The 14,276-nt window shown below is 49.8% G+C and overlaps 2 protein-coding genes across 10 annotated transcripts in view; one reads left to right on the top strand and one right to left on the bottom strand.

The window, feature by feature from the left end:
* Positions 1 to 14,276, bottom strand: part of Myh10 (myosin heavy chain 10) — a 132,800-nt gene that overhangs the window by 22,891 nt on the left and 95,633 nt on the right. For all 9 annotated transcript variants that reach the window (XM_087574589.1, XM_087574593.1, XM_087574595.1 and 6 more), the window contains 10 exon segments: positions 11,114 to 11,307; positions 10,907 to 11,028; positions 9,361 to 9,430; positions 8,986 to 9,146; positions 8,573 to 8,681; positions 8,352 to 8,483; positions 4,581 to 4,787; positions 2,099 to 2,236; positions 1,574 to 1,697; positions 238 to 409 (listed from right to left, as the gene is read on the bottom strand). In XM_087574589.1, the coding sequence (XP_087430715.1) occupies positions 238 to 409; positions 1,574 to 1,697; positions 2,099 to 2,236; positions 4,581 to 4,787; positions 8,352 to 8,483; positions 8,573 to 8,681; positions 8,986 to 9,146; positions 9,361 to 9,430; positions 10,907 to 11,028; positions 11,114 to 11,307 (1,429 nt within the window).
* LOC148002922 (uncharacterized) lies at positions 5,998 to 7,745 on the top strand. The gene is made up of 3 exons (XM_087574823.1): positions 5,998 to 6,013; positions 6,145 to 6,904; positions 7,036 to 7,745. The coding sequence occupies exons 1-3, from the start codon at positions 5,998 to 6,000 to the stop codon at positions 7,307 to 7,309; spliced, it is 1,050 nt and encodes a 349-aa protein (XP_087430949.1). The 3' UTR covers positions 7,310 to 7,745.

The raw sequence follows: 14,276 nt of genomic DNA, 5'->3' as shown, positions 1-14,276 counted from the left end.
TGCTCTCTGGTGTGAGCCTCCTAGGATTTTGAGATGTGACAATCTTGTGAGACCTCAGTGCTCTGACACTCTTTGCGTGCTGGTGTTTTTTTTTTTTTTTTTTTTTTTTGTGAACTTATGTCATAACCAACATCAAAGAAACTGCATCTTGTTCCCTGGAGTTTCCCTATGCTTCCAGACATGGGCCATGATGCAGACCACAGGCCTGCCCGTCCGGCTGCCTCCCCTACTGCAGACCTGGCCAGCGCCCCCTGAAGCTCCTCCTCCTTCTTGGTCAACTGGACTTTGAGCTCATCGACCTGTGCTTGCAACTCGGCGATCTGGTCCTGCAGATCAGTTGTTTCACCGTCCAGTTTCCGTTTGGCCTTTTCCAGTTCCTGCCGTGTTTTCTCCTCCTTCTTCAAGCGTTCTGAAAGGCAAGACAGAAGCAGAATACACACAGTAAGTGGATGCAGTCACAGCTTAGATAACCCTGAGTCGAGTGCTTGGTCATGAGACCCTCCAAGATTGAACAGAGATGAGAGGACTGAGCACATGGATAGGATCTGAAGGAGAAGTGGGGCACTGTCTAAAGCCGTCGCTTCTCTTGGAAAGTGAATTCACTCTGCTAAGAGCCAAGATAATATGGAGCTGTGTCACAACCTCCCTGTGCCCAGGACTGGGAAGGAAGCTAACCAGAGGATCATGGCCCCCATCCCTGAGAAGCACAGGGGAGAATGACAGGAGTAGGCAGAGCCACGTGTCTTCCCCAGCCTCTCTGGTATAACTTCCTAATAAGGGCTGGTGACTACTTCTGTTCCTGTGGTTTGCTCAAGCAGTGTGGCCTGTGAGCCCTGAATTCTTTAGCAGGAGCCCTCCGTTCTGCTAAGAGCATGTCCCAGGATGGGTACACCCACCTCATGGGCACTTCTTTAGCAGAGAGCCCAGAGGGTAGCAAGGAAGTTGACAAAAGTAAGTTTATGTCAACATTCCATCTTTTATCTACATCAACAAAAAACAAAACAAAACAAAAAAACCCACAACAAAAAAACCCCAAACAAAAAAAAGCACCAAAATCCCCTTTCCAACCCCAAGTCTTTTTTCTTAAAAATACATAAGCCCATGTTTCCCACTGTAAAAGTATGCATAAGAAAGCTGGTGGGCACACTTTCTGCAGGGCATACAGACAGCATTCTCTAGCTGCAGGCTCAAGGACAGGTCATCCACCCCTCACAGCTTCTGTCCCGTCTTCAGCCGTCTAGACTGTGACATCATGTTAGCCAGAGTTGCTGACACTGCCTCTCTCCAGTGTCACCTCTGTCTTACCAGACTCTGCTGTTGATCAATCCCTTTGTGAGGTGTCACCTGGGCACTTCCCCCCAGTGTTTGGATCCAATGCCCAGAATGTCCATTAAAAGGCAAGTTAAAAAGAACAAAGGAACCCATCTGAGTTCCATTCCACCAAACACCAAGCCACATGACCTGTGAGGATGTTGGTTAGCAGAATTCCTCATCTAAGCAATCCCTGGGCTTGCTTGGCTGTTCTGACTCAGGTACAACCACAACATCCAAGAGTCTCTGGGCTGGCACCAACCTTCTAAATCCGAGATCATCACTTCTTGCTTATTCCTGATTTTGGCTAAGTTTTTTGCCTTTTCTTCCTCTTCAGCCAGCTGAGAGGAACACTCAGCAATTCGATCTTCCATGAGTTTCTTTTCCTAAGTAGAAAGAAAATTCTAATTCAGGGAAGACATGCAAGTTACATGCAGCTTGGGTTGGAATTCTCTCTGATGTGAGAAAAAGTGAGTGACTGGGGCCTCGGGGTGGTGTCCTCCCAGAGCAGCTAGGCGATCTGGTGGCTGCCTACTACCTGCCTTGCACTCAGAGCCCGAATACCAGATGCACTACAAGGGGCGTAGATGGAGCAGACTGGAAAAGGTTGTGAGGACATTTGGCTAAATGCAGCCTGTCTTCAGAGCTCTAGACAGAAGCTTTACAGAGAAAGTAAACGCAAGGGAAATTCTCTCCAGCACTTTTTCTCCCTCACCAGGAGCCACAACCAGTGAGTGTGTCAGCTCTTCTGCGTCTCGACAGCGGCGCCCTATGGGAAGGGTCTTACTTTGATAAATTTGGAATTCTGGTCCTCGAGAAGCAGAACCTCCTCTTCCATCTTCTTGATTTTAGCCTCCGCGGTCACCTTCTCCAGCTGCAGCTTTTGCCGCGCCCCCTCCTCCTCATCCAGTTGCTCTTCTAGATCCTTGTGAAAGAAAGCCTACATCAGTTTCTCCATCCAGATTCAGCCGCACAGCGAGAGCACACAGGAAAAATGGCTTGTACTGTATTGGCAAGTTTGAGACAGATATGTGCACTTCACAGGGTAAAGTATAAACTGGGTTGATCCAGCACGGCAAGCTCTGCAAACGTGCTTTCCACACAACTGCAGGAAACTGCCAGGGGGATTTGGAGTGGCCATGGCCATGACTCCAGCACTCGGGAGGCCATGGGTTGCAGGCCGGCCTGGGCTACGTTAATACCGCCAGACCAAGCCAAACATATAATAATACCACGAAACTATGAGCATTCTGCAAAAAGTCTTGGCAATTAAGCTTCGGTATGTTTGTGAGGAGGTATAACATGTAATTAAAACTCACATTGTACAATAATGACTAACAACACAGGAAATACAACTGGGAGAGCAGAACTGCATCAGACACACAATCGTCTAGTACAAGAGTGCCTGTTACCTGAGGTGTGTGGCAGACCTGAGTGGAACTCTAAGCACTGACACATTTCTACTGTAGCCTGCTTATCTTTATTTACATCCTATATTATTTACATGATACTAAACATTTAACAGTGGACATGGTTGTGCACATTAACCCGATAATAACTCTGCTTGAAGGCTTTACTTAGGGTTAATTTCAGAATCTTGTGAGGTGTAAAGGTAACATCTATTAGAAAAGCTGCAAGCACATCTCCGAGGACACGGTGACCCTCACACCACTTGAAGTGTATGTAACGGGTCACCTCAGGGACCATCTCCTTCCCTGGGACCTCCACCATCTTCTCTTTTCCTTTGACTTATCCTAGAGCAAACCCCAAGTGCGCTATCCCATCTGAAAAGCCTCCTGCTACACCTCTCAGTAAAAATGAAAGGCGCTTTAACAAAACGTTTGCTCAAATCAGCATCTCTAAGTCTCGCAGGCTGTGCCTCCTCCGATCTCTGGGTCAGGCTGTCTTCTCTTACTGCTTCAGGCTCCTTGCTGCCTGGACTTCGCCAACTGTACTCCTGCTCTGCGTACTCACGAGGCGGTAAAGCACAGCAGTGTGTTCAGGTACAATCTCAGGGGACTAACGAAGCTGTTCGCTGTTGCAAACACTTCTCCAAAAGTGATGGGAGTAGGAAGGGGTGAGGGGCAGAGGGCCTCTAAGTACTTTTCTATGTTCTAGGTTTTCTACGATAATTCTATTAATGCTAAAATCAAGAAACTTATCTTCAAAACCAAATATAAAGAAAGTTCTAATTAAAAAGGTGATCAGAAATCACCCAAAGTCTCACAGGCAGAGGAAAACAACAAAATAAACCATGTAAGGGGTCAAATGCTCTTCTCAGGGTGGTGTCATCAATTTGGAACCTGACATTCCACAAGAGGAAAAAAAAGCCCACTACCTACCTAGTGATTTCATAACGCCACGAGCAATGTGGGGTTGCACTGGAATGAACTCCCAGTTGCAGGGAGTCGGTAAATCACAGCAGTGCCGCAGCCACAGCCTGTGCTGATTTAGGAGAGCATGAACCTCGCATCATGGGAAACAAAGCAGGAAGCTAACTGTGGGGCAGGACGTATTTGTGTTTAAGGAAATGCTAGTCTTTAAGTAAAGAACTGCAAGCATCTCATATAAAGTACTTAGAATTTAGTATAAAAGACAGGAGAGGGCCAAGAAGATGGCGTGGGACAAAGGTGCCTGCTGCCAAGCCTGCTGTCACCTGGATCCACACCTGGGGAAGACTTAGCTCCTACAGGTTGTCCTCTGACCTTTGTGGCATGGAACACACATACAAAAACATGCATTAAAACAGAAGCGGCAAGGCCAGCAGGATCGCTCTGCAGGCAGAGCATTTGCTGCACAAGATTAATGTTCCCGGCTCAGCCCCCAGGGCCTATGGAGGAAGAGAGGGAGAACTGGCTCCAGTCATCCTCTGAGCTCCGCCTGCACCCCAGCCCCCAGCTAAGATTTAAAAGAATGCTAAGGTAGCTTTGAATGGATACACTCCACATGGTAGTGCACTCTGTGACCAGGATGGGGTTAACTGTTGCCCATGTACTCCCTGGGAAGAGTGTAAGAATTATGACGACAACATAAAGGCCCTCCTAAGCCCATGGAGTGCTCCAGACCCTGGGTGTTTCTGACCGTGGGTCTTCGCACTGTAAGATGACTGGAACACAAAGGTTCCTACTTAAATAATAGACCTATGTTTGCAGAAAACTTGTTACATCTGTGGTTCAAATGAACGAGTGCTGCACAGGACCTGTGCTCAATGGGCACAGGAGTCCACGTGCTCAACAGACCCGAGGCCGAGGCCGAGGACTGCGGCAGACCTGAATGTGCGCTTGCATCTTCTTCTTCTCATTCTGCAGGATCTGATTTCGCTCTTCCTCCTCCTCCACCCTGGACTCCAGGTCATGGAGGATCTCCTCCAGTTCCTGCTTCTTGGCAGCGAGTCTTGCTCTCATCTCCTCTGCTTCAGCAAAGAGCTCAGTCTCGGCCTGCAGCTGTTCTGCCAGGATATTCTTCTCTTCCAGCAGCTGGAAGCACAATTAGAGTGTGGTACAGTCACTCCCCCAGGGACACACCACAGGGACGTCACTATCCCAGGGTGCACACACCACGGGGACGTCACTCACTCAGGGTGCACACACCACGGGGACGTCACTCACTCAGGGTGCACACACCACGGGGACGTCACTCACTCAGGGTGCACACACCACAGGGATGACACTCACTCAGGGTACACACACTACAGGGATGTCACTCACTCAGGGTACACACACCACAGGGATGACACTCACTCAGGGTGCACACACCACAGGGATGACACTCACTCGGGGTGCACACACCACAGGGACGTCACTATCCCAGGGTACACACACCACAGGGACGTCACTCACTCAGGGTACACACACCACAGGGACGTCACTATCCCAGGGTACACACACCACAGGGACGACACTCACTCAGGGTGCACACACCACAGGGATGACACTCACTCAGGGTACACACACCACAGGGATGACACTCACTCAGGGTACACATACCACAGGGATGACACTCACTCAGGGTACACACACCACAGGGATGACACTCACTCAGGGTGCACACACCACAGGGATGACACTCACTCAGGGTACACACACCACAGGGATGACACTCACTCAGGGTACACACACCACAGGGACGTCACTCACTCAGGGTGCACACACCACGGGGACGTCACTATCCCAGGGTACACACACCACAGGGACGTCACTATCCCAGGGTACACACACCACAGGGATGACACTCACTCAGGGTACACACACCACAGGGACGTCACTCACTCAGGGTACACACACCACAGGGATGACACTCACTCAGGGTGCACACACCACAGGGATGACACTCACTCAGGGTACACACACCACAGGGATGACACTCACTCAGGGTACACACACCACAGGGACGTCACTATCCCAGGGTACACACACCACAGGGACGTCACTCACTCAGGGTGCACACACCACGGGGACGTCACTATCCCAGGGTACACACACCACAGGGACGTCACTATCCCAGGGTACACACACCACAGGGATGACACTCACTCAGGGTACACACACCACAGGGATGACACTCACTCAGGGTGCACACACCACAGGGATGACACTCACTCAGGGTACACACACCACAGGGATGACACTCACTCAGGGTGCACACACCACAGGGATGACACTCACTCAGGGTACACACACCACAGGGATGACACTCACTCAGGGTACACACACCACAGGGACGTCACTATCCCAGGGTACACACACCACAGGGACGTCACTCACTCAGGGTGCACACACCACGGGGACGTCACTATCCCAGGGTACACACACCACAGGGACGTCACTATCCCAGGGTACACACACCACAGGGACGTCACTCACTCAGGGTGCACACACCACGGGGACGTCACTATCCCAGGGTACACACACCACAGGGACGTCACTATCCCAGGGTACACACACCACAGGGATGACACTCACTCAGGGTACACACACCACAGGGATGACACTCACTCAGGGTACACACACCACAGGGATGACACTCACTCAGGGTGCACACACCACAGGGATGACACTCACTCAGGGTACACACACCACAGGGATGACACTCACTCAGGGTACACACACCACAGGGACGTCACTATCCCAGGGTACACACACCACAGGGACGTCACTCACTCAGGGTGCACACACCACGGGGACGTCACTATCCCAGGGTACACACACCACAGGGACGTCACTATCCCAGGGTACACACACCACAGGGATGACACTCACTCAGGGTACACACACCACAGGGACGTCACTCACTCAGGGTACACACACCACAGGGATGACACTCACTCAGGGTACACACACCACAGGGACGACACTCACTCAGGGTGCACACACCACAGGGATGACACTCACTCAGGGTACACACACCACAGGGATGACACTCACTCAGGGTACACACACCACAGGGACGTCACTATCCCAGGGTACACACACCACAGGGACGTCACTCACTCAGGGTGCACACACCACGGGGACGTCACTATCCCAGGGTACACACACCACAGGGACGTCACTATCCCAGGGTACACACACCACAGGGATGACACTCACTCAGGGTACACACACCACAGGGACGTCACTCACTCAGGGTACACACACCACAGGGATGACACTCACTCAGGGTGCACACACCACAGGGATGACACTCACTCAGGGTACACACACCACAGGGATGACACTCACTCAGGGTACACACACCACAGGGACGTCACTATCCCAGGGTACACACACCACAGGGACGTCACTCACTCAGGGTGCACACACCACAGGGACGTCACTCACTCAGGGCGCACACACCACGGGGACGACACTCACTCAGGGTACACACACCACAGGGACGTCACTATCCCAGGGAACACACACCACGGGGACGACACTATCCCAGGGTGCATACAGAACAGAGACTGACCACGGCAGCAGTCAGTGCCCACTGCCTCAGACACAGCAAGTTAAAAACATAGAGACATGATCTTGGTGAGCACCAGGCCAGCCTGGTCTACACAGCAAGATTCAGTCCAGCCAAGGGTACACAGAGAGATTCTACCTCAAAAACCAAACCAACCAACCAAACACAACATAACATATCTGGCAGAAATTTTAAGTACGCTTTGTGTGTGTGTGTGTGTGTGTATAAAATAAACTAAAGGAAATATTTTTGGTGGTGTCTATTACCTTGAGTTACGTTGAGTAATAACTACTAAGTTCTTACCACTTTAAGAATTATAGTTTGTCCATTATGTTGGGAAGGGATGGATAAATAGGAGAGGGGAATATTCAAGTGCTCTAAAGGTCCCAGGTGTGGTGGCCCATGCCTGTAATCCCAGCACATGGAAGGCTAAAGCAAGAGGACTGCCATGAGTTTGGGACCAGCCTGGGCTACAAAGTGAGGCTCTACTGAAAAAAAAAAAAAAAAAAACAAACAAAACAACAACAACAACAACAACAACAACAACAAAAAACAACCAAAAAACAAAACACAAAACAAATCAAACCGATACAACAACTAAAACCAACCAAACAACCCTGAGAAGTTCTTGGGAACTACCACTGCCTATCACACACCAAATGACATTCTCAGTCTTCAACACCGAGACTATGGCTATTGCCCAGAGAAGATTCGGAGCAAGTGACTGCAGTGGGGCAAGATCCCGTAGCTAGAGAAGCTGGAATGGGCGGGGCCCTGCTCGGCCAGGTGAGCAGACAGCACCAGGAGCCCCACCTTACAGGGGTAGACATAAGCTTCACAGCAAACATGATCTGCTGTGTGTCCAAAGATGGGGAAAAGAAAGGGGTAGGAGTTGAGGTTGATTTTATTTTATATAAATAAATCATAAGGCCCAATGTAGCTTTTAATTCTACAGTGAAAACAAACACTGTAAAAACGAGGAAAAAACCCTCCTCTGTAACACGATGAGGCAGTGGGTGTGGCTACTCATAATTAACACGTGACGTGACAATGTACACTAAGTCCAGTCACTGCACATGCAGAGGGGGTGCACACACCTGCTGGTGCTTCCGTTCCATCTCCTCAAGTTCCCCTTCCACTTTTGTCTGCTTCTCTTTCACCTTCAGCAGCTCCTCATCTTTAGCCTGGAGCTCCTCCTCCTGGCGGGTCACTTGGAGGAGAGGCTTCACCTGTGACAAGGTAAAAGTTCATCACTACTACAGCTGCATCTCCTGCTGATCCGGGCGCCATGCAGAAGGAGGCCCTTGGCCCAGCCCACCTTTGTGAAGACGCGCCACCACTGCCAGTGTCGCAGCTTCAGGTACGCCGCACAGTTCCGCTGCAAGACCTTTAAGGCACTTAGCTGCTGCTGTTTCTTGGCAAAGGCCCTGAGGAACAGTGAGGAAAGCACACCTTCAGGGGTGTTCCCAGGAAGACTGGCTTACAGCAAAACTCGCTTGGGCATGGCGTCCCCAGGACCGAGGCTGAAACACAACTCTAACCCTTTTGTTTCACCTCTTGGCCCTGTGTGTTTTCCTGGTGCCCGTGTGTTGTTTGTGCATCTGTTCATCCAGATGCTGCTCCCATGGGAATGCGCCATCCACAAGGTGAGAGCCTGTCAATCTCATGGCCTCTCGAATCACGGTCCAAACACAATGCCCCACCCTAGTAGAGATGTTGGAGTCAACTTACTTTCTGGCTAGGTAGCCTCTGCATACAGCTTGGAAAAAGATGATTATATCAGTGATTTTTAAATCTCTTTCTTCCTCTAAGTGCGCCAGAACTCCAGCTCGGAAAAATATCTTGCTCTGTCCAATTCTATACAGGTTTGGGTCCAGTTCTAAAGCTCGGATCTAAAAGAGAAGAGGCCTGTTTATTTTTGTTATAGGAAAATAAGAATTAAAAAAAAAAAAAAAAAGAATCCAGATGTAGTGGTGCATGCCTTAAAATCCCAGCACTTGGACATCAGAGGCAGACAGGTCTCTGGGAGTTCTAGGACAGAAAGGGCTACACAATACAGACCCTCTCTCAAAAACCCAAAAATATCAACGAAAGAAGAAATCTTACCATTCGCTCACAGGCCTGTTTGCCATCCATGAAGCCTTTGGGAATAGCGTTGGGAGTTAGGATCTCATATCTGGAGAAAGAAAAGCGTAGACATAATAAACAGGAATGCACAAATTGAGAACTGAGAAGAGATCTGGATGGGGGATGGGCAGGGGACAGCCCCAGGCCTTTGCGGTCTGGTTCCTACTGAGAGTCTCTTAGATCAGAGCCTGGGCTAAGCAGTCTGACAGAAGAATCAGAACTGGTATTGGAAAGCTTGCATTTTCCTTCATTTCCCACAAATGTTCACATCTTTAAGATGAGATCATTTGGCTCTTGGTACCTCCAGCCAGTCAGCTGGTCAGCATTTACCAGATAACAGAAAAGGCTGTAAGAGCAATGCCCTCCAGCTTGTTTAGAAACCCAGAAGACAACAGGGTGACATTCAGCAGGGCTCAGGCCTGGGTGTACTCATTCTCGGAGTTGCGGCTGCTCAGTGTACGCAGTCACACCTCAGTTAGGAAATCTGCAGCAGAAAGTCAGCCATGACAACAAGGCATCCCAGGTGCCACTAACGCCTATTTCTCCCAGCAATAAAGTGACTATCAGACAGCTGGCTCTTGACAACACCTAGAACTGCAGCCATTGAGTTGACTCTTCTGCGACTAGGTGGGTGAGGGGTAGGGAAGAGGTGACTCAGGCAGGGAGGACCCTGCTTTGACCTGGAAGCCCCTAATTACTTTACGAAGGAACAATGCAAATTCTTTGAGATCTGATTTCCAGAAGAAAAAGGGAGAAACCGGTTAACAACTTTTAGAGAATCAACCCCCAAGCACTTCCCACCCCATCTGCATCAGCCTCCTCTGCAAACCGTGAAGCTCCATCTCGTTTGTACCTTAGTCATTTTCTAGTCTCTTCCTTTCTCTACTCTTGTTAAAGTCTGTCATTGTGTACACACACGCACATACACACACACACACATATACACACATGCACATACACATTTAGATGCATACAGATTCATTTACTGAAGAAAGATGGAAACATTCTAAAATATTTTCAGGAATTCTTACTGGAGGATTTTAAATTTCTTTTTATTTGTATTTTAACATACATTATTCCTCTATTTTTAGATTGTTATTTTTTAAAAAATATTATTTGAAATGTGTTTTAAGAATATATCAAGCCTGGTGATTGTGTATCTACCTTTAACCCCAGCACTCAAGAGGCAGAGGCAGGAGGATCTCTGTGTGTTTAAGGCCACCTTGGTCTACACAGTGAGATCTAGGACAGCGAGGGTTACACAGTGGGATCCTGTCTTGAACAACAATTTAAAACGTGAAGTTTCCTGCTGTCTGGCTCATTTTACAGCTAACTTCAGGCTGTAAGACGGAGTGCATTCTTCAGCGTGCGGAAGCTGCTTCTTTGGACAGCAAGAAAATCAGGATTCTCCTTTGCAGGGAACAAAGGAGAGCGTCCTTGTCACATGGGCATTTCTACTCCTGCTAAGGTATGTTCATATCTGGATGTTCAGGACACAGACAAAAAAGGTAAAAGTTCGAGATACCTCTGTCTGAACTCCTGGAAAACTATCCGGTTGGGGAATCCCTGGCGACAGATCCTGATTCCTTCCAGGACACCGTTACAGCGGAGCTGATCCAGCACGAGATGTGGATCCAGTTTTCCAGCCTAGTCAAGCAGACAAGTTTTCTAGTTTAATCACGGAACCCAGGCTCCATCAACCCAGAACAGGCATGCGCTCTGCCTCACGTACCCGCTTCTCGTGATTTGGAATGATGCAGCGTACGAAGTTGGGGTTGGTGTTTCGGAGGGTTGCCATGAGCTTGGTGAGAGACTCTTTGTAGAGCTGCCCGACGGTGCGGAACATGCCCTTCTTGGTTTTATATGCAGAGCCAAAAGCTGTCTCAGTCATGCCAGTGACTTGATCCAGACCTACAATTCGGTCCACTGGGGAGAGGGGAGGAGAGGAGAGAACGGCTGTGACCCAAATGTGACTGTGGAGGAAGGGCAGACAGTGATATTCAGCAGCATAAGCTTTGTGAACAGATGGTGAGAGGTGCCGTCTAGGAAAGGCAATCAGCACATTCAGACACTGCACAAGCCGAGGAGCTACAGCCACACACTTAGATGGCAGGATTTTGCAGTGCCTACAAGTCCCACCTACCACACTGGGGTAGGTGCCTTCCACTGCACTAGGCTCAGGGACCCACTGTCTGCTACGTTCTGCCTGTGTGAGATCGGCCATTACTCGGCAAATGGAAGGATCTCTGGCTGGCATTATTGATACACAAACTGATGCTGGGAAGAGTCTCACAAGAAGAAATGGCTCAGAAACGCTCATGAAGGTAAGTGACTGTACAGGCCCACTCAGGGTGGCTCACGGTACACAGACGTTACCCTGCACCAGCACTCTCGCCGAGAAAGCCTCCGAACCTGAGGACAGTGCAGGAAGATTACATCACGCCGATTCTGAGGAATGTGTGAACCTCAGCCGTCTCCTCAATGTGCAAGTGATGCAAAACCACAAAATGGGAAAGGCTTTAGGAAACCACTGACTGTGTCTCCTCAGACATTCCTAGATGGTTAAAGCAAATGGCGTTTTTACACATCTACACAACAGGGCCTCCTGAGGATCAGACTGTAAAAGGGCATAGCCACTAACTAATCTGCTGCATAAGATGTCATGTGCTTTCCTGAAATATCTTAAAGAAATTAGAATATCAGTTGACCTGTTATTACTGATACTCTCCTCACCCCTGACAACCTCCTCATTTTTCTGTGGGGATCTGGCTCTGAGTAGGGACTCTATGTACAAGATCTCAGGTGACTCTTGACTTCCAGAGGTTTCTGCAGAAGAGAGCGCCTGGCCCAGGAGTGAGTGCCCGGGGGCAGGTCTGGAATGGCAACTGGAGGATGGAGAGCTGTGTGGCTCCCAGGCCCAGGCATGTAAGCTGCTCCCCGAAAGCTACAGTCAGTGCCCTGGAGCTCAGTCCTCAGGTACCACAGAGGACTCACTCGTTTCTTTCACTTGCAGTGGAACCAGCACCAGCCACCCGCCCTGTCCTGTAAAGGATGAGCCTGCATCACCCCTGTATTAATCTACTTCCTGCCTGCATCGGCAGAGCCCTGCTTCTTTCTACAGTTGACGTGTTTGCGCCTTGCTGCCTTCCTTCATGTCCCCCCAGTGTTCAGACACCTGGTTCCTAGCCCACCTCTTCCCACCCCACCCAGCACTGCCCAGGAAGCGACCCACCCGTTGCTAAGGTAATGGCTGCTGCCTTTGGTTGTTTTACTTGACCCGAATGTTTACCTGTTGCCATCACAGCAGCCTCCTAGACTCTCTTCACTTTTGGCCTTAACGGCCCTGCCCACTCCCAGCTTTTCAATGTCCCCCCAGCTCTTTCAGTCTTGTGATCCAAGATGACCTCTCTTCCACGTATCCTGTCCACCTTGGCACTCTCGGGACCCACACTTATGTGAAACCTTCTAGGGTGTGGCAAGAAATGCGCACAGACGTTAGCTCTCTTCTTTTCTCAACAAGCTCTCGGCCAAGTGATTTCATTTACGAGTTTAAATTACGTATGCCTGGCTACCTAGCCCTACTTAGCACAGGTCCATGTACTCTCTCCCAGCTGGATGTCACAAAAGTACTCTGCCTTCCACAGACTCTTCCCAAGTCCCTATGATGTCTGCTTTTACAATAACTGCATCTGCTCTCACGATGCCTGTTACTAACATTCTCGGTTCATGTGTTAGGGAGAGAACAAAGTATATTTTTAAATATATTTACATCATAAAGTGGGAAATGCAGGTAAGAGATCTCTCTCTGGGCATTGCCATTTAAAACATGAAGACACGGAGAGGCCGTAGGTGAGCAAGTGCAGGGCAGGAGGTTTGTACCAAGGAGGCGCTGCGAGCTGGGCCAGCATGAAGGCTCGCCTGGGACGATGGCAGCCGGAAAGAGTGACATCACAAACGAGATGACTAAGAAGAGCATATTCTGACGCAAGGACCTACTTTGTAGGATTAGTATGAAAAGGGGACAAGTGGAGGGCAGCTCCTAGGGTTCTAGCTTGAGAACTGGGAGGCTGGTGGATGAGGTCATGGGTAAGATGGAGAGAAGTGGAGTGAGCTGCCCAGGGCGGGCTGGCTGCTGCAGCCTGCTGCTAAGGGAGGTTGGAGCAAAGTAAGTAAACTGGGGCTTGTCAACAGGTTGTTCAAGTTATGGGACTGGCCATCTGCCCCAGGGGACCACTCTGGAAAAGGGAAGAGGAGGACAATGGACAGAAGGGAAAACACTGGTCCATCCATGCTTACCCCATCTGTCCCAGTGTGAGCACCGCTCACTCCAGTGGGAGCTGGTAGTCATGGAGTCCTCCTGTATCCAGCTGCTCACCCAACTTTCCATTCCTGCCCTGACACTGCCCTTCCTGCTGACTGGGATTCTGAAACCCTCCTATAGGTCTTTCCTCTGGCCCATCCCACTTAGCCTCTCCCGTCACACATGCCCAAGTATTAGCATAACTTTAGCCAAAGTCAGAGACACCTGCCACCAGTGAGTGTGTGATCTGGTGGTAGGTTCTGACTGCAACAAACCCAGCTGCTACCCTGAAAGGGAGGTGAGGAGGTGCGCTTTGTGGTGAGGCACGGTGAACCTGAATGAATGCTCACCACTGGCGTTCTGTGCTCACTTTCCCACACAACCTTGCATTCTTGCCAGCCAGACTGTGGCAACCTCCAAGGTACAAGGACTTATCCATCCTTTCTGTTCACTCTTGCTGGTTACAAGGCTAACTAACTCATTGTGTGTAAGTCTCCATTCCTTAGCCTCCTAAGAACACTTAGGCCCTTGTCTCCACCATGCTCACAGTGCACAACAAACCTGAGAAACACCCCACATGTTCTAGGTATCTTCT

Source organism: Rattus norvegicus, chromosome 10 (assembly GCF_021556685.1).
Source record: "Rattus norvegicus strain SHRSP/BbbUtx chromosome 10, alternate assembly SHRSP_T2T, whole genome shotgun sequence".
In the NCBI taxonomy this organism is placed as follows: domain Eukaryota; kingdom Metazoa; phylum Chordata; class Mammalia; order Rodentia; family Muridae; genus Rattus; species Rattus norvegicus.
The sequence above is the reverse complement of the archived record's forward strand: the minus strand, read 5'-3'. Positions and strand labels throughout refer to the sequence as shown.